General features: G+C 39.7%; 3 protein-coding genes across 4 annotated transcripts in view; 1 reads left to right on the top strand and 2 right to left on the bottom strand.

Annotated features, from left to right (window-relative positions):
- LOC105282508 (lachesin) overlaps nt 1-17,789 on the bottom strand; it is a 34,266-nt gene extending 16,477 nt beyond the window's left edge. The window contains exon 1 of one of the 2 annotated variants that reach the window (XM_011344498.3): nt 17,598-17,789. The gene's annotated coding sequence lies outside the window, so the exon portion shown is untranslated. The remainder of the gene's footprint in view (nt 1-17,597) is intronic. The other variant, XM_011344497.3, reaches the window with a different exon arrangement.
- Nucleotides 17,790-18,357: 568 nt separating this feature from the next.
- Nucleotides 18,358-24,116, bottom strand: LOC105282507 (integrator complex subunit 7). The gene is made up of 13 exons (XM_026969406.1): nt 24,026-24,116; nt 23,503-23,822; nt 23,200-23,424; nt 22,857-23,106; nt 21,410-21,483; nt 21,148-21,293; nt 20,728-21,073; nt 20,312-20,571; nt 19,954-20,154; nt 19,788-19,881; nt 19,571-19,674; nt 18,970-19,474; nt 18,358-18,719 (listed from the first exon to the last, which is right to left on the bottom strand). The coding sequence occupies exons 1-13, from the start codon at nt 24,114-24,116 to the stop codon at nt 18,447-18,449; spliced, it is 2,889 nt and encodes a 962-aa protein (XP_026825207.1). The 3' UTR covers nt 18,358-18,446.
- Nucleotides 24,117-24,488: 372 nt separating this feature from the next.
- On the top strand, nt 24,489-27,052 carry LOC105282506 (hsp90 co-chaperone Cdc37). Its single transcript, XM_011344495.3, has 5 exons — nt 24,489-24,724; nt 25,110-25,243; nt 25,321-25,765; nt 25,848-26,153; nt 26,229-27,052. The coding sequence occupies exons 1-5, from the start codon at nt 24,692-24,694 to the stop codon at nt 26,418-26,420; spliced, it is 1,110 nt and encodes a 369-aa protein (XP_011342797.1). The 5' UTR covers nt 24,489-24,691; the 3' UTR covers nt 26,421-27,052.
- The last annotated feature ends 181 nt before the right edge of the window (nt 27,053-27,233 follow it).

Below are 27,233 nucleotides of genomic sequence, written 5' to 3'. Positions count from 1 at the left end.
GAACTGTAAATCTTTATTTTAATTGTATATTCTTTGCTTCAATAAGTTTTATAACCTTCTAGAGTGTCAGATTGAAAAGTAAGAATTACAGTAAGTGAGAAACATAAGAAGTACAGAAAGTAATTTTCTTTCAGGAAAACAAACTTGCGACAAAAACTTGCTGCAGTTTAATGATTTTCGCACTTTTATATTTACTTTCAGAATCTTCTATAAATTTCAACCTGCTTTAATTACAATCGCCAACAGCTATTGAACTAATTAAACTATTGTAATATATAATATCTTGAAGTAATTTGTTCTTACAATATGTACTTTAATATTCAATGTGTAAATATTGCTTTTCTTTCATATAAACTGCACTTGTGTGTTTTACATCAGCTCTTTACGTGATGCACATTTCTGTATCACCATTCGGATCAACGGCAAGACCTAATTAATTTAATCCACGCAAATCTGATTTGGTTATCTTTCAATAGATAAGATCACTTCTGTTTATACCTTGCGTCCATTAGGATAATTTACCCGCACGTTTAGCGAAACTCGATCTGAATGTATTCCGGCTACATGGAAAATCAAGTATCAAGCGTGAAACAATGCATATACGCTAATTCTCGATAATACGTCCATTAAGGATTACCGATAATCCTCACATTAGGTCATCGCACGTGAATCGTCAGATTTGAGGTGTACCAGAACGCAACATTCTGCAAAACACACGCTTCTCATGAAATAGACACACACAGTGTAATGAAATAATATCGAGTAAAATAAAATACAAAACGTAGAACAATAATATTCGCGTGATACAGTTTATAAAACCGTCAGTTTTAATTTCTCACAGTTCTCAAATTACAACGTTTCGATTAATCGTAGATATTCGATTCCGTTCGCTAATTACAACAATATATTGCTATCGCCAATCTCGTTTCAAAAACAATGACGAATTTCATTTCTCAAATATTCCCGCGAATGGGTACGGTGTTTCGCAACAAAGAAACTTGATCAATCATTCCTTCAACGTCTATGAATGGGAGATTTATCGGCTCCTTTCCCCGTCGAGGGTGATGTATATCACTTAGTTGAAAAAAGAAACTTCTTCTTCCCAATAAAATTTCGCCTCCGATAAGGGAGAAGAGACGGACACAACGAAACTTTGGTACATTCATCCGTTCGTCCGACTTGATCTGAGAAAGTGCAATTACGGTTTCTGCCTTTATCCTCTCTTTCTCTCATTGGCTTCTATCAACCACGAAACTTTCGTTAACGCGATCGGAAGAAGCGCGGAAATGTCAATTGATTATTGATAAGGTACCGCGCTGTGACGGAGGTACTCGAGGTGATTTCTCTGGAGATTTTCCTAACTGCACCGGCTTTATCGTTTCTTTAATACGCGTTTATCGATGATATAAGTTGTGAAGAATTTTAATGCGGATCCTGCGATTCGCGCGTTAAACTTCCCTGTAATTTATATCGCTGATAAGCGTCTGTTAAATAGCGATTTTCTTAAATTTCGGTATCTTATGGAAAATCACAACTGCTCAAGAGTGCTCTTAAGAAAGAATCGTTACTTGTTCGCCTCTATTGTTATTTTCTTTCGGCAATTTCTAATTTTATCCGAATCACCTGATGTCAGAGAAAATATTTTAATTATCAATATTATCATTTTTTATGCATTATTAATTACTGCACTCATACCATCGTTATATTATTACTACGTTTTATTACAAATAAGTGATTTATCATAATTAAATATCTTAGTATTGAAATTTTACTAACACATCTTTGGATAAAGATACCTACACACACCTCTTGATAATTACGTTAGATAAGAATTTCCCGCGCGCATTCGTAACGGATTTTTCCATATATTCACAATACTTCCAGTATCGAATTCCTCATCTAACATACTTCTATAGCAATACAATAACCACACCCGTATCCACCATAGTACTGCAACAGCCGAACCGCAGCATATTAAATTTCTTCGTTAACTATGCATTATGCCAGCGATTACAGGAACGGACCACTGCTGTAATTATAATGGTAATTAGCGTCCTGTTGTTGTCGATGCACTTTGTGACTTATAGTGTAGATATGCATAAGACTGTTTATAAATGCTCTCTCAACGAATATACACACATAATAAAAAATCTCCAATAAAAGGAAAATACAGTAGTACATCATGTTGCTTATAAAGCTGGATATTTTGTCGAATAACTCAGTAAAAATTCAATAGTTTTTTCTATGCTGGTTTTTTATTGTCAAAAGTGCTGGTTACAGTATCTTAAATAAAAACTTATGCAACTGAATGTCTGTGTAACGAAACATCACTATCATGATACTGAGTAATGAATTAATCGGAAAGTAGGTACTTCCTTCAATAATCCGGTTCAAAAAGTCTGTTTTATTTTTATACCAACATGGGAATAATAGAAAAGAAATGAATAACGGTTATTCGGGCTTTTGATATCGCTGATAAAGACTAAGTAAAGACGTATGCTAATAAAAGCATGAAAATTTGAAATACTGTCTCCTACATCCAGAGAAAATGCCATTTTTAAGAACAATTTTTTAATTTATTCTCAAATTTTATTTTTATTTTGATATCGCTGACAATAAATTAAAACGGATACTAATAAAAGCGTGGAAATTTAAAATACTGTCTCTTACATCCGGAGAAAATGCCATTTTTAAAAACAATTTTTTAAATTTATTCCCGAATTTTATTTTGATTTGTATTACTGAATTAATGTATTTAGTTTTTTTTCTTCCTTTCTTCTTTTTGATAAACGTTTATATCCGTTTCCGCACATTATTTCGAAAAAAAGGTACTAATTCGTTGTACTCTGAAGCGTGTAATGCACTCAGAATTATGTATACGCGTAGTAATTATGCAATTGCAAAAACGTAGCGCGCGAGAAGCATTAACGTGACGTACCAGTAAACGATTGTAATAGCGCTCGCTGCATGGTACATCAGCAGCATCAAATGAAATGTTGAGGAGCTAGCTAACAAATATCGTGGGAAATTCGGTGAATTAAAATAAACTCCGATAATGTCGCGCCGCCGACGCAGGCGTAAATAAAATGCTACAATATCGCGGAAAAATGTTGTCTGTTGTCCAGGCGAATCTACGTGCGCGGCCATCGAAGTTGGCTGCCGCGTTCTCTAAATTTCTCCCCATGCCCGGGCACAAACTTGTCGGCGAACTTTTTCCTGGAGCTTAAAATAAATATTCTCTCACGATATCGCTACGCGAGCTACTTTGCTAATTATGTTACAGAGATTGCCGTTGAAGTTCCCGTAAAAGAAGTTATATGTCCGTCTGCTCTCGCCAGCTTCTCCGGAGTCAGTCATCCACCCCCCTCTTCATCTTCCTCACCCCGCGGAACTTAATTTACTATCTTTTACCGTCCAACTTTTGTCAGCGGGACATATCTTCGCTTGGTTTTCGTGCCGTTCGCTGAACAAACCGTAACAAGTCGTGCCGGTGATATCTGCACTCTATAAAATGTACCAGACGGGGTGAATTGTGTTGTTACAGCAGCCGGTGTACCACAAACGCGCTTGTAACAATACACGGACGCGTTTAGTCATCTTTTCTGCGCCGCGACCTTTACTGACATTACAAACGCCGTTTCTGCTGGACAAGCATGTTGCATCAAAGAATAAAGCCATGGTCGTTAACAATGATACATGTCGCTTCTACACATAATGTCTCTACGTGGGAGCAGCTACTTCTCGTGTATTTGCGTGCGTACTGTTACACTTATTTATTATACTTTTCATACAGAAATGTAAAAGATAATTTTTTAATGTTCAGAACGAGACATTTATTTAGCGCGGACTTTAATTTATCTTAAATTTTGAGGAAACTATTCTTTTGCCGCGCTTTCTCTCTCTTACTAAATTAAATTTTTATTTATATACTTTGCATTAACTGGAAATTAAAAATAATCAATCAACGCTCAATGAATCTCAATCAATTTGAAAGCACCATTTAATTCCGAAACGTTGTGCATCTATATGCTTGTCGGAAAATCTCCATCTTTCCCCACAAGGATTTCCATCTTATTGTTAGTAATGCTTGAAGGAGGAGGTAAGTCATACATATGTGTCAAAACCTCTCTCTCCTCTTTCTCTTTCTCTCTCTAGCGTTTTACGTCACGCCATTCATATGCGGTTGACCATCGCTCGAGGCGACACGAAGGAAGGCATCCCAGCGTCGACGTAATGACGAGAGGGTACGACGTGAGGAACTCGAATTGCTTTTCCACCCTCACCTCCCTCGTACCCCTCTCTCCTCGCCCACCTTACTCACCCCCTTACACGCTAACGTGACATGCGGGCGAGCAAAGGGTGCCGCGAAATAGCAATCGACTATCGATGAGCAAAATGCCGCCACCTCGCGAGTAACGCTCAGGGTAAAGCTTCGGAGGGAATTCGCCCGCGCGACGGAACTTAAGGATTGTGGTTCAAACTGTCTGCGAAGTTGGAACGCACCTGTGAACTCCCTCCGCATCCGTGAAACGCGGCACCCTTCGCGCACGACGCTCTTGCGGCCTCCTTTTACCTTTACCCCGGGGCTACCCCTTCCAGGGCTGCTCCCTCGCGAGTCTTGTTCGTTCGGCAATTCTCACCTCGGCGTACTTAGAGTATCGATCTACAAAATCGAATGAGAGTCACGTAAACGATCCCAACGCTTAACAAGACATTCCTTAACATCGTGTAGCGTAAATGTCGGCGACTTAATCCCCGACCATCGAGGTTGCATCGAGGTCGCATTGGAGGTTCATGGCGGGTGCATCAAACGTAGCATGTGCAGGCGATTAGAATTAAACCGACAGAAAATCGGGTCGCCCAAAGAAGTTGGTAAGAGAAAAGGATGTGCAAAGAGGCTTAGTGGCGACGAGTTGGCGCCACCGCGCACTCAGCGACATCGATACGTCCTCCCCTTGTTACATCCTAAGCAGAACCACCCCTGTAACGGAGTTTGGTGGCGTTCAAACGTCGAGTGGCGGCTGCGGCGCATTGTGCATGTTTCGCTGATCCTCCGGTAATACGACGTGATGGATTTGCAGCGCGAGAGCAGACGAGAAGGTGAGCGCGAGCCACTCGTGGAGAATTAGGAGCACAGTACGAGAAAAGAACCGGATACACCGCGATAGCCGTTATGATGAGTATTTGCCCGGCGAACGAGAGAGTTTCGCGATAAATGCTGCCGCAGCTGCTCGGATCGTCGATGCCACAATTCGTGCATCGCTCGCATTTTCGCGATGTGCCAGCATAAATCAGGATGACTAAATCTTATCAAAAGATTCCTTGATATTATTGCTCATTACAAGCTTATAAGAAAATATTAATCCGCCATGAGCCAAACGCAGCTAATTTTCTTGTGGCGCAATATTTGCAAATTACAGGATAAACTTTAAAGAATATAATTTTTTGCTAAAGATATTTTCACTAAACTGGATGCTTCAATAAAATTTATCATGATTGTGTGAATAGATTGACGTAAGTCGCGACGAAATAAAAGAAAGAATTTTTGACTCCGAGATTCGCGCGTTATTTTTTATATCAAAGAGAACGCACAAGCGAGTAAGATATTTCAGCATTGACCTAAAGGCTAGATCGCTCTTCCTTCATGCATTTTATAAAGATTCGCAGCGAATCGCGCATACCGAATGAACAAGACAGATTCGATCAAGACTCAGCTCTTCTGAAATCAGAAATAAAATTTGCGATGATACTTCAAAGTTGGATAAAAATGCAATGCGCAAAAGTAGAACCCTATCTATATACGCGAATGTAATGAAAGTGCGCAAAGAGGAGAACGTGAGAGGCAAGTAATGAAATTAAAAGGTGTGCGATGCAAGAAGAAGACTCTAGCGACTGTTCACGTGTAGCGATTCTCGAAGTTGACGCGCGGTGGATCGATACGTACCTTCCGTACGATTTCCGTACCTTCGTTCGTTCGCGAAGTAACGAACAATCGGTGTTCCGCGGCGGGAGCCGGAGCAAAAGAATTGGAGAATTTGTTACTCCTTAGACGCCGCACAAAAGTGGATCCGGTGGGACCGTGATAGAACGGTGGGATTGATGCTTGCGCGAGTTACGCTAGATAACGCCAGATCGAAAGAGAGTACTACGACCGGTGCAGCAACGGGGGTGAAATTTCCTCTTTTCCAAGGGAGTACAGTTCGATCTCGAGCATAAGCGAATTATTACTTGCGTTTCAAAAACAATATTCGTCAATTAAAGAATTGCAGCTGCTTTTGCCGGCGCTTTTGTTGGGCAAACCTCGAGACAAATTACACCCGTCGAATGGAAAACTTGTGCATGTATGCAGTATATATGCATGTGTAACTAAGCACTATTCTCTTGTAACACACGATATAATATTTCTCACGCATCGATCTCTCTCCCTGTGTATTTTTCAGTCACAAGTTCATACATTTTGGATTTAGGCGGATTTATGGCAGAAAGGGGGAAAGGAACGTTGGCTTTTATGGCCGCTTCCAAATATCCAAAAATATTATATTGAGGTCCACTATGCAGGAAGACGGATTACCAGGATTAGTTATTATAATTCATTCGGGGTTGAAATTAATGTAGAAAAAATGTCACAGAAGAATCTGCACATGGAGGATAAAGAAACTTCAATTACATTGTACAATAAAACATTTATTATAGCTAAATAAATTGTGCAAGTGTATTATATTTTAAAATGTTCTCGTTTTCTCGCCTTTTCCAGGCGGGGGCTCTAGATCCGCTCTTATTTAAGTTTATGGGATGGAACTTATACTATCTAATCCAATATTCGTGCATTGGCAGATTAACGAAAGAAAAAAAAGAAAAGTCTCAAATGTAATCGTTCATTAGAACCGGTAGTGATAAACGCAATTTGTTTCCAACCGAGTTTATTTCCAGCATTAAGGGATATAAATTTCACCATGACGGGTTGCTTTACTACTCGCTTTCAATATTCACGACACGAGAATTGAATTCTCGAGATGGACAAGCGGCTAATTCGCAACTCTACCGTGATTGCATCTTAATGCCAGTTTCCAACACTATGGACAGATTGTTTGCAACCACGAGATACACGGGGTTGACGATGATGCTCGCGAGGATAGAGAATGATCGACAGAGTACATAAGTGTGAAAAAAAGAGAGAGACAGAGGGAGAGAAGAGAAAGGGAGGAGAGCGTGAGAGACGTCGAGTTACGCGCTAAAAGCGGAACCAACACAGGAAGCTCATTAAGTTGCACCCCGCGGGCTGGGTGCATACAGAGATACAGCATCCATCCTGTTTCCACCCCCTTGGCCACCTGTCTCTCTCGAACTCCCCACCTCCTTTATCTGGCATATCACGCATTACATTCTTTGTACGCATTGCGTCGTTTGTTAGGCGTCATTGGCGAAAAATTATGATAATGAAGATAGCCCGGGGTCCCGTCATTAAATTTTTTCGCGCTTTCCCTATTTCCCGCCAACCGTTTTTACGCACCCCCATTAGCGTTGCTATACATGGCGACTTAAAGATTCGGTCATTGAAACAAAAGAAAGATCATTTCAGATTGCGGTCAAGAAGAATAATTAAATGGATCTCGTGCATCCATCATATTTCAATACGTATTTTATTATTTTATAAGCTCTTTCATTTTATATTATCAAGAATATTAATTTAATTGATTACCGAACCGGTTAAAAAATTAATTAAGCTACGATTAATTAAGTAATATATTTAATATAATATATTACTGAAGCTAAAATGATCATGATAAAAACTTTATCGTTGTAATTTTCATGCGCAAATAATGCTGAATAATTTGTGCGAAATTCCATAAAAGTTTTTATATGCACCAAGATAATTATAATTAATTCGATACATGTGCATTATATATCGCGCGTGCGGTAAAACGCGAGTAACATGAAACGCGAATACGACTCGCCGATATGATATCAGAGCAAGTCATTTTATTCCGATTATTTAATGTTCATGGTCGGTGAAAGAATCATCTCTCGGACTGATACTGATACGAGGGAGAGAGATCCGATTTCGTGGATCGTCTATTCCGAATAAATATCGATCCATTTAGGCCAGTAACGGGAGTACCCGTTAGTTCGTCATGGGATAACTGAATCGGTTTGCGCGAAGAGGATTAGCCTGCTTTTGGAGAGAAGGAGAGAAAGAGAGAGAGGAGGGGAAGAGAGAGAAAGCGAAATATATGTGCGAAAGGGCCGCGTTCTCTGTTTTCGAAGTGTGCTACAAATCGCTGTAACGATTTCATGTTTTGTCCGGAATGCGCGCGCGGGAGATGGAAGATCCGAGTAACGAGAGTTATTCTATTTGTTAGCGCAGTAATAGCGAATGCGCGGTAGATACGATTCCATTAAGCGTTTGTACGAAAGACGAATCGGCGTTACAGTTAAAAGGAGAAAACGGACAGGGAAAACGAAGACAGGGAGGGAAGAAGAGAAAGAGAGAGGGAGGGAGTGCGCGATTCGATCTACGCGAGCGAATTCGAGACCGAGAATGAATGGCGCGAGAGCTAGTTACGGCGGACTGAATTAAAATAAATCCGCGCGCGGCAGATTACCGCGTTAATTTTTATGCGGTCCTCGTTCGGTGGCCGACACCGGCTAAACGCGTTCCGCGGCTCCGTGTACGACGACGTCGCAACGTTTTCCTCCCCGAAAGGCAGCATCGCGCCGATCGCGTTATGGCGATAATGAGAAATGTCACGCGACACAGTTTTAATTAGCGCGAAGACGCGTCCATCCCTCGACCGGCCGGAAATGCAGTATGCAGTATGCATAATCCAAATGAATTACGTTTCAGACATTATTAAAGCTAAATGCGAAAACGATTTCACTGAAACCGCCGACAGACTGTAGGCGGATAAACTTCGGCGAGTACACGCATCCGAGAGTTGGCAAAGGTACAAGAATCTCGGTAATCGCGATGACTCGTTACTCTACTACTAATGAGTAAAAAAGATTTGCAAATGATAGAATAAAAATAATAAAAAGGGCTTGTTATTGCGATAAGATCGTAAGAGCAATGCATTATCGTGCGTCTAACGTGCGATTAGTGGATACGTTTCTGTTTTATTCGCCGCGTTTGTTCATCTGCCGGACTGACAATACTGACAACGCGATGTGACACGGTAATACTGATAATAATTTCAATTGTCATAGCGGCGTTATCGCGATAACGCCAAAGCCACCTGATGCTACGTTGAAATTACGTGCCAGACAGTCAAAGTATTTTACATGGCGTATTTATACGATGCAGATACATGGCATTTCGCATTTACGCTACATTGTACTGACTTCAAATTTATCGTCACGATACACACGGAATACTTTGAGCGCGCTTTAAACACGTAAAACCTGTGGTGTATGAACGCATCGTCCTAAATTCTTCGAAAAAAATGTTAATTATTTTAATTACATTCCAAGCGCATTATAAGCATAATAATTGTATAGAATGAGAATTAAAATGCCGCGATGAGAGAATTATAGGTCACACATTAAACTTGTGACGAAGAAATATCAGAAATATCAGAAATGTGATGACACACCACTCATGGATCTAGTATGAAAAAGCACACGAATCATGCGGTTACTGTGTCACCCTCGCTAACGTATTTCAAAGATAAATAGTTGACACGTGGAGAGATTTATACGAGGCAATGCCTGGACTTGGCCAGGAAATGGACTTGGCCAACGCTTTTTCGCAAATTCCTTTCGACATCTCGAGATTCTTTTACATCCTGAATTTAAGCTTGCGAGGGATTTTTATATATATTTATATTTTGCGGTATCTTTCGTGCCACGATTGCGATACGCGCCATTACGAGAGATATTAATTGAAGATATCAATTATTTTACGAAGTTATATTGCGAGTGATCACATTTCGGTAATATAAAAATTAACACATTTATTCCGGGCTGATTCCGCATGTTCGTGCGCATTTAGTGTTAATCAAAACAATTCAATTTTACTTTAATATCTATTTAATATCTATTGGGCATCGGTTATGTAATTGATATTGATAAAGGGATTAGTGTCAAATGGCCACATTTAACATTAAACGCACGGTGTGAATGAGAGGCCATCCAATATGCGTTTCAACACTTTGCGATATATAAACGAAGATCAAAGCGTTATTTGCACGTCCTACTAACATCTCAATCGGTGGAATGTTACGAACTATGCAGCTCACGCGGCGAACATTTTCATTTGCGTAAAATGCGAGTCTATCAACCAATAGCACATTCTGCATGAGCAGTGACACGCAATTTATATTTCGTGACGGCACATACACATCGTACATGTGTATATAACACGAGGAATTACCCGTGACTTTTCGCGTGGAGCTTCTCCAATGCGACAGCAATATAAACGATTTTTGGCACGCGTAAGAGAATAATACAACGTAACTCTATAAAAGGGAGTTACAAAACAAGAAATGTATGAAACAAAATTAAAAGAAAATCTTAAAATCTAATCCCTTAAAACAAAACCATATTGCCCATCCAGATGAAAGCGCCTTTATCGTAGTGATATCATTTGCTGTAATGGATTTTCTATAATTTATTAAGTCATTAACTAAGTAATTCGCGTCTATAGAAATAGCTATCTACAAATTTAGCGATGCAAATAGTAGCGATGGTTTGGAAAATTTTGTTGCTTGTTTTTTAAAGATTGCTTATCCTGCTATAAAATTAATATAATATATAACAAATACATGTTGTGCTGCCATAAGTATGTATTTAGTTCGATTCATCCAGACGCGATCCAGAGTACTTAGTTAATGATCTAAAATAATAACACACATACACAAATTGAGATTGTAAGATTGCAAAAAGAGGAATTTGCGTTTCCGGATACAGGCGCGCATGAAACGAAGATCAGCCGAGAAGAAGAGTTACGGTACGAAGAAACGCGGCCGCGGTAATTACTGCCGTTTGTTCCAGGCACGACGGATGCCTCCTCGCCCGGTTCAATGGTTCAATGGTTCATCGGCATCGGGGAGGGTAACCAATAACATAGATCTACTGGTGAACGGTATCATCAGTCAGTCCGCCCGCCGCGGCATGTTTATTACAAAGCGCCCGCGTTACCGCGTCAACGGAACAAATGCCTTTAACCGGAAACGGAAGCCACTCTACCCCAAACCTGTCCATTTACCCCTGTCCTTCACTTTCGTCACTTCCTCTCTGCGCGCATTTTCGCGTACGATACCGCTCGCGGAATACAGACGCACACCCTCGCACACACGTTCATACACATACAGTGATTCAGTTCGGAGAGGTCAATGGATCGCCGGTGAAAAGTGCCTTGCCAAGGGGAAAACGTTTGCACAAACGCGCGTTTAATTTTGCTTGGCCGTGCACCCATGAAACTTGAGAGAAAAACGGAATTAAGCGCATAAGGTGGAAACTTTTACCGTGCCTTTAACATGTTGACTGCTACGGGGATCACCGGTAATTGGCACTTGACGTTTTGATTGTGCCATGGGATCGGGATGCCGCCGATGATTGGCACTACCTTATTTGAAACCCTTCTGACAAATATAAACTATGTTTATCACAAAAATCGAAATAGCATATAAGTAGTAAGGATGATGTAAATTAAAAAGAATATTATTAAATACAATTTTTATTTTTAACAATGTGTATGAGAGCGAGCGTGGCATAGTAGACAGAGCACTAGTCTACAAAGCCGATCAAGGTCCCAGGTTCGATTCCCGGTAGATCCGAAAATTTGTATACGCTCGTTCTCCTCTCGGAAGGCAAAGGCAAACTACCGAGAGTATCTTGCCCAGGAAATCTCTCATATAGCCGTTCGGAACCGGCGTTAAACTGTAGATCCCGTATACATGTGAACAATCTAAGTGAGCAACACATGTATACGTGAGAGATTGCCAACGTCCGGGAGACCGGATATGGCACATAAAGAAGAACGATGTATATATTTTATATAAATTTATGTATATTAAAACTAGAAAACTGAAAAAGCGTATCATCGTGCACTAAATGCGATATTGTGCAAAGCAGATAACGATGTTCAGAAGTGGGAATTCTTTAAAAATTGAAAGATTAAATCAAAATGTGATATCTTCTGTTTTATATTAAAATGTTAATTTATTCATAAGCTACATATTTTATTCATCCATGAAAGCACTTCCTCATTAAGCATTCAGGCGTATAAATATATACGCATGCCAGAATCTGACAAAGAGAATCGAAAAGTACGATAGCTTAATTTTAAAATCGTGATTGCATGCATATAAAATTTTATCCCTTTCACATGCGTGCACAGGAATGTGACAAACCCCTGGATGCATTGTTATCATATTTTTGATCTCCACCTCGGGGAAAATTTGTAGGCATATTTCCGATAAAATGTAATAACGCGTGTCTATCCGCGTTTATATTTAAACGCGTGTATTTCAACAATTTATCTGACGAAAATTGAAGCGAAAATCCTCGACTGTAAAAAAACAACGAACGATTGAAGCTTGGAAAAACACGAATTTGGAAACGTGCTTATTCAAATGTTTGTTTAGACTGTAGCGGCTAAAGAGTTAGCAAGTTGAATATCGTTAATAATGCCTATAGATGCACTTGCCAAATTTCGAATATTGCACAATCACTTTTGCCAAATGTAAACGCATCCTATTAATTAAATCTCATATTATTAATAGATTTCCGCACATAATACGCGCTTAATTAGCGGATATTGCGTTATGTATTGTTAAAATCGCATTTATAACACCCAAATATGATATCTAGCATGGTAATCTATGTATGTAGTTAAAAATAAAAGAGTTGAGTGCTTTGGAGCATAATATGTCAAATATGCGTTATAATTTTCGCGTGTTCAGTTTGCATTATTTGAAAATCAAATTGTAAAAGTCATATAATTTCAGCTCTTCCTAAATTCAAGTGCAGATTCTTTGACAATGCTTCGCAATGCAATTTTCTTTTCGCAGTGTTGCGTCTTGACAAGCATGTTGATCATGTTATCATCTCAATTACTTTTTCAAATATTGAAATTTGCTATTCGCAAATTCGCTATTCTCAATAACAGAATCACGATTTATATGTATCGATTTATGAGTATCGAAATGAGTATTCAAATTGCGGTCTAATGTTGTATTACGTATCTATTATGATATCATGCACAATGTGATAGCTAATATAATAATAATAACGTTGTTTCTGTAATAATAACGTTATTGTATAATTTAATATACAAATGTTTGCGTTTCCGCGTAAATCTCTTCAATCCTGACAATGCCTATCTAAAACACCCTTGTTTCGCAGACAAAAGTGTTTCATAGCTACTGCTGTACAAGTGTACCCGTATCAAAGCAAATGTCCCATAGTTCTTATTTATTGTACAATCTGGATATCAGCTAGACTTGTATCTCGAAAATACGTAGTTCTGTATCGATAAAAGCTCGTCAAATTAAAGGACTCCACTTCACTAATGTGCGAAAATACGCAAACGTATTTTTCTGGAATTTTGCCACCTTTCTCGTTACACTTTATGCAAGAATATCGTATTGGCTGCACACGCGTTGGAAGGCGGACATATCCGATTATATACATACATCCGAAGCGATTATATCCGAGAACAAAGCTTTATTTATTCAGGAGTTTTGCGACGTGTCCCCTGCTCGCGTGCAGCTCTCCAAGTCTTATGTCATTCCTCCCGAGGTATTTCCCAGTTTTCCGTTCACCATCGCGGAAGAGGTGCTTTCTTCCTGTTTCCGAAGTTAAACAAATGGTTCATATGAAGTATCGCTACGTAGGTAAACACTCAAGTTCCATCGACAACATAAGCAATTCGTTCTGTCGTGCAGATTTTGCCGATATATCGATCTATCGATATAGTATGTATGAATCGAGTTGTCAACAAAATGCTGTGACCTAGACATACCTCTTTCAACGATCAGACAAATAACATGCTATTGTATATCTTCATTCAAATCTATTGTTTTAGTTAAGAACGCATGAGATACTTTCTCTCAATTTCGCTCATTTCTTAGACAATTTAATATTTTGCATTATAATCTTTTAAAAAATAGAGATGGCAAATCACAACTCAGCATCTGCAACTCAGATTCTGTGAATAAACGTTTTCTCTTATTAATTTTTTCTTTATATTTGTGTTTATTCTTCTAAATTTATCAATATATTTGATCATTCTCATCTATTAGTTAGGAAATAATGTAAATTATTTCCGTGCATCTCTGCAAATATATTAACCGATCAGTACAGGAGAGGAGAGAAGGGTGTCCCACGCGTGCAAGCAATCCAGAAAATCTTGTTTCGACCGTATGCTGGAAAATACGATATCTGTTTCGCGTACACACAAAGGAAACGACGCTTTCTATGCATAGAAAAATGGGTGGTATCTTATTTCCATTTCCAGATACATCTATCCGCGTCAAGCAAAGGTCCGCGAGAAATTCAGCCGGGCGATGATACTGCATAATCTCTCGATTTTGATCACTCATATCGATACTGAAAATCTCCCAGAAATTTTAGATATCAATAACAAAACATCTATCAATCTTGAACAATCTTGTTTATATAACGATCGTATTTCATTTGTCGTTCAAGGCATAACATCGCATTCTTTGATTTTGGCGATAATTGAAATAATTCATGATCGCACGAGCGCGCGCACGGAGCAGGTTGTGTCTCAGGTATTCTAGACGAAAATACCACCTCTAACATTCTGTCGACGTCGTCGTGGGTTTGATACAACTCCTCCCTCATCCGCTTCTCTACTCTTTCCGTCGAGGAAGACGTGTGCACGCCGCGCTTCCTTCCCAACCCGCTCACGGATCTCGCGGCAAATGCCCGAATTTTGAACATTAGTTCGCGAACCATTTAGCACAACTACTCGACGGTCTCCCACCCGGTCTATCTGCGAGGCGTAGTTCGAATCACCGCGTATACATCGTATATATCCCACCCCCTACATATAGATTCAACCGCAACGCTCGCTACCCCGGCATGGCATAGTCATTGTGCATTAAGCCTCGCGATGTGCGTGGCGGGATCCTCCCGGGGATACGACGGCTTCGCCGGCAGCAATTCCGCCAAGAAATTAGCTTTTCTTGCAATTTGGGGGATCTGCTTAACCCTAACGCAGCATTCGAGATACGCCGCAGCATATTTTCCGAGACTGCTCCCCAATTATATTTTAGTCCCATGTACTTTGCGAGAATTTACGTGGGAACACATTCTATATCGGAGTGGTCAGATATTCTTGCTTTAAATCAAACGAATGTAATACATATGTCATGCATTAATTATTCAATGTAATGATCATCCTGTTATGAAATGAATGTAGTGTGAATGTAATAATTTATCATTCAATGATATGTTGCGCACTTGTTGCAAAATTGTTGAAGTTTATTATGAAATCTGATAATCTCCAATAGAACAGAATAGAGTTTTGGGGACTCACTCACCTGTCCCCTTGCATATGTTCCCGATATTTTCTCACTAAAAGATGTAAAAATACATAAATTGTTTTATCTATCTTCAAAGTTACCCCAAAAAGCTTCGTTAAGTTCGCCGTGTAAAAATCTAATGCACAAAGCGCTTCCGTTTCATTTATCTTTCGCTTTTTTAAAGCCCGTTAAATCGTGTAAAAATACCCGGATAGCGGTCGTTTTATGTAACGTTGGGCAGGTTGAAAATTTGCTTTTCTTAAAAGACGATTACTTTGGAGAGCACGGCGATAACAGAATTTGCAGCGGAGAATTTCCGATAGAATAATGAACTTAAAGTAAATTTCCAATTAATGAAGTAAATTTTAAATTGTAAGTCAAACTCGAGCAACTTCAGGATATTTTAATCAGATATTTTATCCAGTTGCAACAGAAGATATACATGATACACGTAATGTTTAATTAATTCAGCGAAGATAAACTCATCTGATAATCTCTAATCTTTTATTCACCGCAGTACATTCATATATTATTCATAATCAACAATTCGTGAAATTAGCCTGCCTGCTAGGAAAATTCAGATCCATTCGTTGTGCGCGTATCTAACACTCACTTTTGATATAACAAATTAACATCTTCAATTACGCAGTATGCGCAATTATTTAAAAACATTTGCAATACGACGACTAGGGCTCCTGAAAAAGTTTTTACTTGGACATGATGGACAATCTTCGATGCTCGCGAGATCGTGGATCAAGTTCTCACATTTCGGCTAATACTAATTAACACAGATGTAATTGTGTGGAATCTCGAAATTCGGGGTATTCTATACTGACTAAAGCTTGATCTCCTACATGATTCCTCTGTGATTCCTTCTTGCTCGAACAGCCGCGTCCGGCACGGCGGTTTTCAGAGCTCCCGAGGATACCGGCTAATTAATATGAAGCCGAAGTTCGGCAATTCGAGCAACCCTTCTTCCGCTATTCTGGATCGTGGTTTTACTTTGTTATTATAAATAATAATGAAGAAGATGAAAATTATCAATAAGAGTTGCTTTAAAATTGAAATAACAATTACATTCTACTTTAACTGCAATTATGCACATCCGAGTTTTGTGGAAAGAAAAATTAGATAAGCTTTCTAGATTTAGTATAGTTTTAGTCTAACTGTCTAGATAAAAAAAAAAGATCTACTGAAATTGATAACGAGTATTCTGATTAATAAAAGTTATGGTGTAATATTCCGTTTTCGATTATATTTGGTAGGTATGAAAAACTTTTTCCATATATCAATTTTTAATTACAAAAAAGAATAATAATCCTAAAAGCACGCATTTCACTTTATTATTATATTAAAACTGAATTTTTATCGATAAATTTCAAATGCATAAAATTCTTGCCGTATTTCTCCCGAATTATTTTTATGATTAAACTTTATGAATGTTTAGTGATGACAAATAATCACAAAAATTAAATAAAGTATCACAAATAATTTTTGCTTGAATTAAGATTAATATGATATTACTCATTTACCGAACAGGTAGTTAATAACTTGTTATGAATTTATTTAAAATTGGAACTGTAATTTGAAGAAATATCGTAATTTGAATCAATATAAATGACAGACTTTAGATGCTTAAGCAAAACACTAAAATTAGTGAAATATTATATATATAATTACATCGAAATGATGATCTTTATCGACACATTATTGAAGCAATTATTTTGTATTGTAATTGTATTTTTTAATACTTTATATCACACAGATGAAAACTTTTCTTTCAGTATTTTCCATGCGATTTTAAAAAATAGTGTTTGCATTATATACTTTATATTAAAAACCTGGTACGGATTACATTACTCATCATTTATACAATATTCACATAATTTCGGACTACAATACGTTGTCACAGACTTGACAAAGCAATGTTGGCCGAAATTTTTCCAAACACGATGGAAAATTAAAAGCAAACGTTTTTGATTTCACATAATCCCTTCAATAGAATCGAATTAACTTCGAATCTCATAGAAACGGTTCACGGCGGTGCAAAGTAGATGCGCAAAAAGTGCTAACAATCCGAGAAACGTCGAACTTTGTGTGACTTACCGCACGCACGCCGCGCGACGAAATTCAATGGTGCAGCGGATCGACAGCCAACGGTGCAACGATCTTCGAGGGCATAACTGTTGCTTCTTTGGCGCCGAGTGGTACCGAACACGAAATACCGTTGCCGCGCGTACCGTACCGACGGATAGACGGTGCGCAACTGTGCATCCGCCACCTTCGCGATCTCCCTTTTATAGGCTGTTGCCCGCGCGTCCACTTGAAGCGTCGACTCTCGCTACTTGACGGCTAACTTCACTCCGATGAATCTCGTGGCTCACTCGCGAAAATATAAGTCATTTTATAATGAATCGAGAGATCAATTTATTACGATTAATTAAAACGGCTAAAACCAGTTTTGATGAAAATTCATTTGTTCGTAAACATTAATACAAACATTAATGATGATAATGATTGTATATATAATATTATGGATAGATTATTAAAATAGTTACATAGAGAAATATATTTTTGCCTAATCGCTGAAAAATTAATAATATAGATTATGTATTAATAGTACTTTTTATATAAAAGTTTAATTTTTATACGAATTATTGTGAAACAATTATATTAAAACAAATTTCATGATATAGATTTTTACTACTTCAAGAATTACAATTAAGAAAATTTTGGATTCCGTAAAGTACACTTATTATCTAAGCAAAAAATTATAATAAATTGTATCAACATAATCAAATGCTAGCAGCCTAATAAAATATATTTATTTTAACGTAAAAGTCAATCAGAGTCATGAAACGTATGGCATATGATAATTAATGTAAAAACTTTATTAACTTTTATTAACATTTATCAAATATAATATAAATAATTGCCAGATATTGACACAGATGTTTAAGGTAACTTTCTCTTCGTAGGCTCTTCATGCACCCTAACAGGAAGGGTGGAGCGCGGGCCGCACTTCCACACATTGCCATCCTTATCGAGTATACTCGCACTTGCCGTGATCTGATACTGACCACCGCTGCCCGCATTACCAGCGGAATTTGTTCCAGCTGGGCAGGGTGCTATCGCGGGTCTAGGTGTACCCAGGGATAGTAAAAACTCACAGGCGAAGAATTCGCGATGAGGTGTTACCGTTTGTTGCAATTCGTTCATGTTGGAATCCTGTGAGCGAACATCAACGTACTATTCAATACCACTCATGGAAATTCTTATGATGCTGACTTATGTGTGAACATTAATAATATACTTGACACAGTTTTATCTATTTTTATCATTTAGTAATTTATAATAATAATTTATAATAATATAGATTATTATAAATAATTTCTAATAATTAGTTAATCCTAAAAGTTCCTTTTTCGTTTTTAATTTTTTTGATAAAATGCAGACTAGAAATTAAATATGATATTACCTTCTGATCCGAATTTATCTTTGAAGGTGGCGCCGTCGATATGGAAATGCAGACGGCAGCGACCGAACGGAAGAGCGACGCTCGCCGACCGTGCCGCAACACTCCCTCGACCTTGAGTGCTAATTGGCTACCCTGCGGCACGGACACAGGTTCGCCGAGGACACGCGGCTGAGGCGAGACGGACAGCTTGATGCTGGTGGTCTGTAGAGTCTGGAAGAAATACCGTGGGATCGGCAGCCTCATGGTCCCACCGGCGAGCAACATCACTTGCGATATTAAACAGCTGGCTCTCAAGTGACTGATAGCCCCGGGTTTGCCATCCGCGCTCACCCAGGACGGCGCCAAGTGGCGCAGCTCGGTACAACAACGCGCCAACTGCCGCATCTCGACGGCGTCGCCGAAATGGAAGTTCACGGTATCATTCTGCTGCTGGCACACCGATACGCCAGGTCCACCGCAAACGCGTTCCACGCTGTTCGCCATCAGCCGACACATCTCTTGCAATCTGCACGGGATATCGGTTAAAGATAAATCAAGTGTAATCGCAGACTCGATGCATGTCCATCAAGCAGGAATGACTCCAGCACAAAAAAAAGGATACGCCCGGATGTTCGCCAAGGATCCCGGGTCGGCATCGAAAGCAGACTGATACAACTTCTGATAATTGTCGGCGCAATTTTTCAAATCTTGCGCGGACTTTCTCAACTGGAAGGCAATCGGGAAAATACGAAATTGTACGAATTGTTGTATTGTAATGTTGTAACTGTATTTATAAATATAAATAGTTTTGCAGATTACAATAACTTGTGCGACTGTACCTGCTGCGTGACACGCCCGTATCTCTGCAGATCGTCCTTCGTTGCGATGACAACCGTGACGGCTATGGCGGGTGGTGGTGCGGTGCACAGGGATCTAAAAAAGAAGCCTTCTTGATCTCCGCAATGTTTTTTTCTTCCTAAATTACATGTACGCTGTATTGCTTACATGCACGAGTGCATTAGCTGCGCTATGGATTGCAAGAACTCGCAGCGTAATTTCGAGTATTCACTTGGGAACTGCAAACTGCGCAACGGAGTGCTTGCTGCTTTGAGGGACGCACAGGCGCTCGCGTAACGCGCTATCGAGCCGTTCAGTTTCTCCACGATCTCCGTTTTGCTTGAATTGTCTTCGCCTTCTTTTTTGTGCCTTCATACGTATAATACGATATTATATTTAAGAGATGAAGCAGAAATATATTAATTAATAATTAATTAATAATAATATATGCATAATACGATATTATATTTAAGAGATAAGATAGAAATATATTAACTAATAATACGCGCGCGTGAGTGATACTTACGTAAGATAGCATTCCGCTTTCGTAACTAATTCCAACCCGGACAACCAGAAGTGAAGTTGCTCGGATGCTACAGTTTCTTTCAGGCTTTTAAATATTTCAGTCGCGATCGTATGGTGACCGTATCTCGCGGCGCTACGCGCAATGCGATATTTCGCCCAGCCGTCTACCTTCCTGACGACATTGTCCACGGCCTCTAAACATTCTGAATTCCACTCGTATCCTCCAGCCACCATTTGGAAAAGTAACGTACAGAGCATCACCTTTTAAATTGGAAAGCACAATTTTCTGGAATTATTTAGTGAAAAAGATAATTCCCCTATAGCACGGAATTTTGTAGCAATGTTGCTGCAAGCTTCTAGGAATTATTCTAATTTAAAAAAGCAATTCTATATGAAAAAAAAAAAAAAACAATTTACCTTAGTATGTACATGTGAAGTTTGTTTCAGCTTTAACAGAATGTCCGGCAGAAGAGAGAGCAGCGTATTTTCCCCCAAGCTACCGATAGCACCTAAAGCCTCGCACAAGGCGACCGTTTGATTCTCGTTCTGGCCATTTTCCGCGCTGGCGTTGATGAGCGTGGAACCGATGGCATCGACGAACACGGCGCAGTGACTAGGCTGCGACTGACAAAGCTTCACCGTCGAGCGCAAGCAAGCCTTCAATTGGTACAAGTGTTTGTCGTCCAGAGCCAGAAGCACGATCAAAGATTCCAGACAAGAGATTACGTCTTGTATGCCGTAGGCAGGCAAACCTTCCTCGTAACTGTTAACAAAATGATATTAAATTAAATATCGAATTAAATATCCATACTGTATGAAAGATTGTGCCGTACGTACCAGTAGCAAGCCACTCTGGCGAGTATAGTTATCGCCTTTACCGCGACAAATGGATCGGGTGAGTAACAGGCGTTCAAGCATAACTGTAGCAAGGGACTATTTTCCTCCATGTTCGCGTCGCATGTCACGGCACTCTGGCTAAGCACCTGCATTGAGAAGGATTTTTACAATATATTATACCTTTTAATATACTGAGTCAAACAACGACTTGTCACCTTGAATATCTTCAGAACTATAAGAATAAATTATAAATTTAGCTGACCTCGATGACAGCCAAAGTACGAATGAGGAGATCCGTGTTTCCTGTACCATCCTGCAGAAGTGTCGTGGTGCTTTCTGAATTATTAAACATAAATTACACAGTGCTCATAAATATTGAATATATTGGGTCGTCCGGAAAGTTCGTGCCGATTTTTAATAGATGGCGTTGGAACATGTCTGAATATATCAATGTTATTGAAAACATACGATTTATATACATATGCTTAAAGGTGACATTTCAACGCATCTTTAGGAAAAAAGTTGTTTCAGATAAATTGATTCGTGTCAGTTTTGTACTCTTTTGAAGATGGAAGAAAACAAAGAACATTTTAGACACTTGATGCTTTTCTATTACCGGAAAGGCAAAAATGCCTCACAAGCAACAAATTCGATATGTTCTGTTTACGGAGAAGGCGCTTTAGCTGAAAGAACCGTACGTAAGTGGTTCGCTAAGTTTAGAGCTGGTGATTTTAACCTTAAAGACCAAGAACGCTCGGGCAGACCCTCTACTACTGATGATGACCAAATCAAGACACTGATCGAGAATAACCCGCGCTACACGACACGCGAATTAGCAGAGATACTGAAAATATCGAAAACCACTGTCCACGATCATGTAGTGAAGCTTGGTTACGTAAGTCGCTATGATGTATGGGTTCCGCATAATTTGGCCGAAAAAAATTTAATGGATCGCATTTCCATCTGCGACTCGCTGTACAAGCGCAACGAAAACGTACCATTTTTGAAGCAATTAGCGACGGGTGACGAAAAATGGATCATTTACAACAATGTAGAACGAAAAAGATCCTGGGGTAAGCGAAATGAATCAGCATTAACCACTCCGAAAGCCGGCCTTCATCCAAAAAAAGTCATGCTCTGTGTCTGGTGGGATTGGAAAGGAATCCTATATTATGAGCTCCTACCACACAACCAAACGATAAATGCAGATAAGTACTGCTCGCAACTGGACGAATTAAAGACAGCGATTCAGGAAAAACGTCCAGAATTAGCTAATAGGAAGGGCGTCGTGTTCCATCAGGACAATGCCAGACCTCATGTTTCTTTGACTACCCAACAAAACTTGTTGCAGTTTGGCTGGGATGTGCTACCTCACCCACGGTATTCACCAGACATTGCACCTTCAGACTTTCACTTATTTAGGTCTGTGCAAAATTCTCTTAGCGGCAAGAACTTCAACTCTTTGATCGACATAAAAAACCACCTTGAGGAGTTTTTCGCCGAGAAACCTAAGAAGTTCTGGGAGAATGGAATCTTCCAGTTGCGTGAAAGATGGACAAAGGTTGTGAAACAAAACGGTGCATACATAAGTCAATACATATTTATCGACATAAAAAAATGTTGCCTTTGAATTTTCCTTCAAAATCGGCACGAACTTTCCGGACGACCAAATATAATAGTGTAAATAATATTACAGCATTTATACGTACCAATTAAATTGTTAAGCGCACCTTGTGGCCAGAGGTGCGCTCCCTTTCTCGCCAAACTGTGCAAAAAATGCAAAGCGTGGCGTTTAACCGACAATCTAGGGTCGTCTTGCAGATAGCGCAGTAATAATGCAACCTGTTGCGGAACATCTATCAACGTCGCAGAAGCTAGCGTACTTAATGCACTGAGAGTGACTCTGACGAAGTCAGCTGCCGGGTAACTCGCGAGGAGCTCCATACACAATTCATTTACCTTCGGGAATAATCATGTAGCAAATAATAAATATACATTCCTTTGATTTGCATATGAAATGCGTGAAACTAACGCACGAAGAACATTACGTACCATCGATGCTGTGAAAGTGTCGTGATGCATGTACTGCAGGATAGGTATGAGCTGCAATTTCATCGAGGCGGGCGTAGCTTGGCCTCTGATCATGTCGGAGATCTTGCTACACATGGACACGGCAAATAACTTGGACTGCGCAGCAAACATTTGCGCAGCGTATATCGCAGCTTCTACCTCGACCGAATCATGCGAGTCCAGGGATCTTCTTATACTGTGATGCACCTTACCAGAAAAAATTAACAATTTCATCAGTTCTAGAAAGCTGAAAAACTAACTTTGCTACATAATTCAATACGTTACTTGTTGCCGTTCAGGGATGATGCCAGCTACGCTGCCTAACGTGCGCAAAGTAAGGGCTCTTGCGACTGGATCATTTGAATGTATGACGCTGTAAATGCGCCTCACAAATTCGTCCACATTCAGGATCTTGTCCAGATGTTTCTCGCTCTGCTGACACACCCTTAGAACCCAAACTCGTAGAAAATTACTCCCCGTGCGAAACACCTCGGCCAATTTCAGCAGAGACGAGTTTATCAATATCGGAAAGGGATATTTTTCGAACAACCGGGGAAAACGTACTATAGCTTCGCACTGCTCTCCGGTTCTGGCAGAACGTAAGCCTGCAAAAATCGTATTCACACGTACAGGTAATTAAAATAAACGTTTCTGCAATCAAAATTATCTGCGTATGTTAATTATATTAAATTATTCATTAATATTATTGTTTTCCTCCCATATTATTATATTATATTCGAATTTTATTTCATGAAATAAACAATGTTTTTACACGCTAAGAAATTAAGAATTAACAGTGCAGACGTACCTTTATCGAGTTCTATAAGTGCCGTGTTCGCATCCTGCTCGGGTTCGCCGAGACCGGTGTCGTTAAACGCATTCATTCTCATTCCTATCATATTGCTCACGGTATGAATTAATTTAATTATGAGATATTTAAATAAACGTATTGTTGTTTATGGTTGCGGCATTACACATAACCTATAATTCATTGCAGCACGATTTAATCGCTGTTCGAGTCGCGATTAATTCAAATTAGCGAAAACAGGTTTATTAAGCTTTTTGATCAAATGCACACGCACACACGCATGTAAAATGTATTTAAAAGTGATTATTACTTATAGTATCAACATCACTTTATTCATGCTGTGTTATGACAATATTGACACGACTCCACTTTGATCTGGCCCGCCTTCGCCGCTGCACGATCTTTTTTTCAAGTTCAAGTAAACGTAGGTGGCGCTAGTCGCTCCCGGCGCAGCACCTGCCGTCTTTTCTCGCGGTTAGTCGGTAGTGCAGTTCGGCGCAGTTGACAATCAAATTTCGCCGAGTGTGATTGAAGGATTGGCGCTTTCGCAGAAGCGAATCCGCGGTTCCCGTACGCGATATTCGCAGTAAAAAGTCTGTTCCGATCGAAGGGCCGTAAGAACGATTCTTTGGCGGGCAACGAGCGGTTTATACGGAGGAGGCTACAATGGTGGATTACAGCAAATGGAAGAGCATCGAGGTAAAAATATCATTCCGCTCCTCCGGGTCCACAGTGCCTCCCTGGAATATTCTAGACGCGGGATTAAATCTCGCGAGCCGCGTACGATTTTTCCGTACGACGAAGATTATTGCGTTACGTTACTAATGAGACGCCAACAACAATGATATCAAATTCACGTGTATACCTTGAGCACCTCAAGACTGTTGCACATTTTTTTGTATCTGGCAGATTGCGCTGTTAGGCTACTTGTTAATCAGATTTCTTGATTAGTCTCAGTTCTTTGTAATTTAAACTCAATTTAATTTCATTAAATATTATGGAAGCGATGTTACTGTACGTGCGATTACAAGCTCTAAATATATTCCCTCATATTCTTAACATGTTTCGCTATTCTTGTTGTTAGATCTCAGACGATGAAGACGACACGCATCCAAACATTGATACGCCGTCCTTATTTAGGTGGCGTCATCAGGCACGACTGGAGAGAATGGAAGAGCGTAAGAAGGAACAGGAAGAGCACGAGAGAAAGAAAGCAGAGTACGAAGAGACTCTTACATTAAGAGAATGTCTAATGAATATTAAGTGTTTATATGTGTCGTTACTCATTATTTCAGAACACTGAAGAAATTAAAGGACATGAAAGAGAAACTGGCGAAGCTAGAGAATGAGAAGAACGATTCAGCCGATTTGACTACATTGAAAAAAGTCCTGCAGGATCTCGAAGACGAAGAGAGGAAGATCCAGAACAAGGAGGACGAAATGAAAAAGAAGGAGAGACTGGTCCCGTGGAATGTGGATACCATTGGTCAAGACGGTTTCACGAAAACCGTAATAAATACAAAGCCAGCTAGGAAGGACGAGGATGCTGGATTGTCCGACGAGGAGAAGGAGAAGCGGATGAAGCAGTTCGTCAAGGAGAACGAGAAGAAGCTGAAGGAATTCGGCATGCTTAGGAAATACGACGACAGCAAGAAATTCTTGCAGGATCATCCTTACCTGGCTTGCGAGAATACAGCGAACTACTTAGTCATTTGGTGCATCAACTTGGAGATGGAAGAAGTGAGTGCTCTCGATGGATGAAACATTAACGCTAACAATCGATTCCGTTCTGTTTGTAAGACGATTTATCGTGTACTTGCAGAAACATGACTTGATGCAGCACGTTGCCCATCAGTGCATATGCATGCAATACATACTGGAGTTATCCAAGCAGCTGGAGGTTGATCCGCGGGCGTGCGTCGGCTCCTTCTTCAGTCGCATCCAGATCGCTGAAGTGGAGTATAAGAACTCGTTCGATGAGGAACTTAGGGCGTTCAAGGACAGAATACGCAAGAGAGCGGCGGAGAAGGTAGCCGACGCGGTTAGAGAGGCCGAGGAGGAGGAGAAGAAGGCTCGCTTGGGTCCTGGTGGACTTGATCCGGTCGAGGTGTTCGAGACTCTTCCGGAGGTAGGTGAAACTTTGTCTCTCAGGAGTCGATATTTAGGGGATCTCCCTTCTCAAATTTCTTCGCATTTGTTTCAGGCTTTAAAACAGTGCTTCGAGACTCAGGATATCCCCCTGTTGCAACAGACGATAGCAGCGATGCCGGAAGACGAGGCGACGTATCACATGAAGCGGTGCGTCGCCAGTGGCTTGTGGGTTCCTGACGCGAAGGCCAAAGAGAAGGAGCAGGAGGAGCAGAACGCCGCGAAAGGAACACCAGACCCGGAATAACGCATTCGAGTTGAACCGCGCCTACCTACTACTATCGATACTCAGTGATGATCAGTATCCCATTGAAACACACACATATACACACGACATACACAAGTAATTCTTTACATACCTCGAACTACAGATACGTTATGAATACAGTTGTCACATTTGCGAATTCTGCCAGTGATGGATTATTACTTTTGTCAGCTTTTTCTTTCATCAGCACGTGCTGAGTGCATCATTGTTTTCGTGCGTCAGTACGCTATCGATTCGAACGAGATTAGTTTGTAAGATTTATCGTTAGAAACTCTACTAAGGGTTGTTTCATGTGGAAAAAATTCTGTCATATGTACAACGTATAACGAGAAATTACCAAATAGAAAAAATAAGTACTAGCATTGAAACATAATTTTCACTTTGCGTACGATTACATTACTGTCGAAATTGCCTTCCTATATATATGTATGTATACACATTGTTAACTGCAATCGATGATTGTTTTATGTACGTCTTACATATTATGTACGTCTCTCTCCCTCCCTCCCTCTCTCTCTCTGCTGCACTAGCATATGTTGCTCCAAAACCGCTGTGTAAATAAGAATAATGTTATACAACTGTCTGTAGCATTAAAGTTATATATGTTTTAAAAACATGCTTCAATTTCCAGTCACATTATAATTTCTACATATAAGTCTCTACGTTTATTTTTGCAAATATATGTATAAATAGTTGAAGCCAAATATCACGATTTTTAGACTTTTGTCATTCTCTAAATTTATTATATCGCGTTAATAATTCCATTTTCCATTTTGAACGATACACATATTTTTA

Source organism: Ooceraea biroi, chromosome 4, assembly GCF_003672135.1.
Source record: "Ooceraea biroi isolate clonal line C1 chromosome 4, Obir_v5.4, whole genome shotgun sequence".
Classification (NCBI taxonomy): domain Eukaryota; kingdom Metazoa; phylum Arthropoda; class Insecta; order Hymenoptera; family Formicidae; genus Ooceraea; species Ooceraea biroi.
Note: the sequence above shows the minus strand (reverse complement) of the source record. Positions and strands in the feature narration are given on the sequence as shown.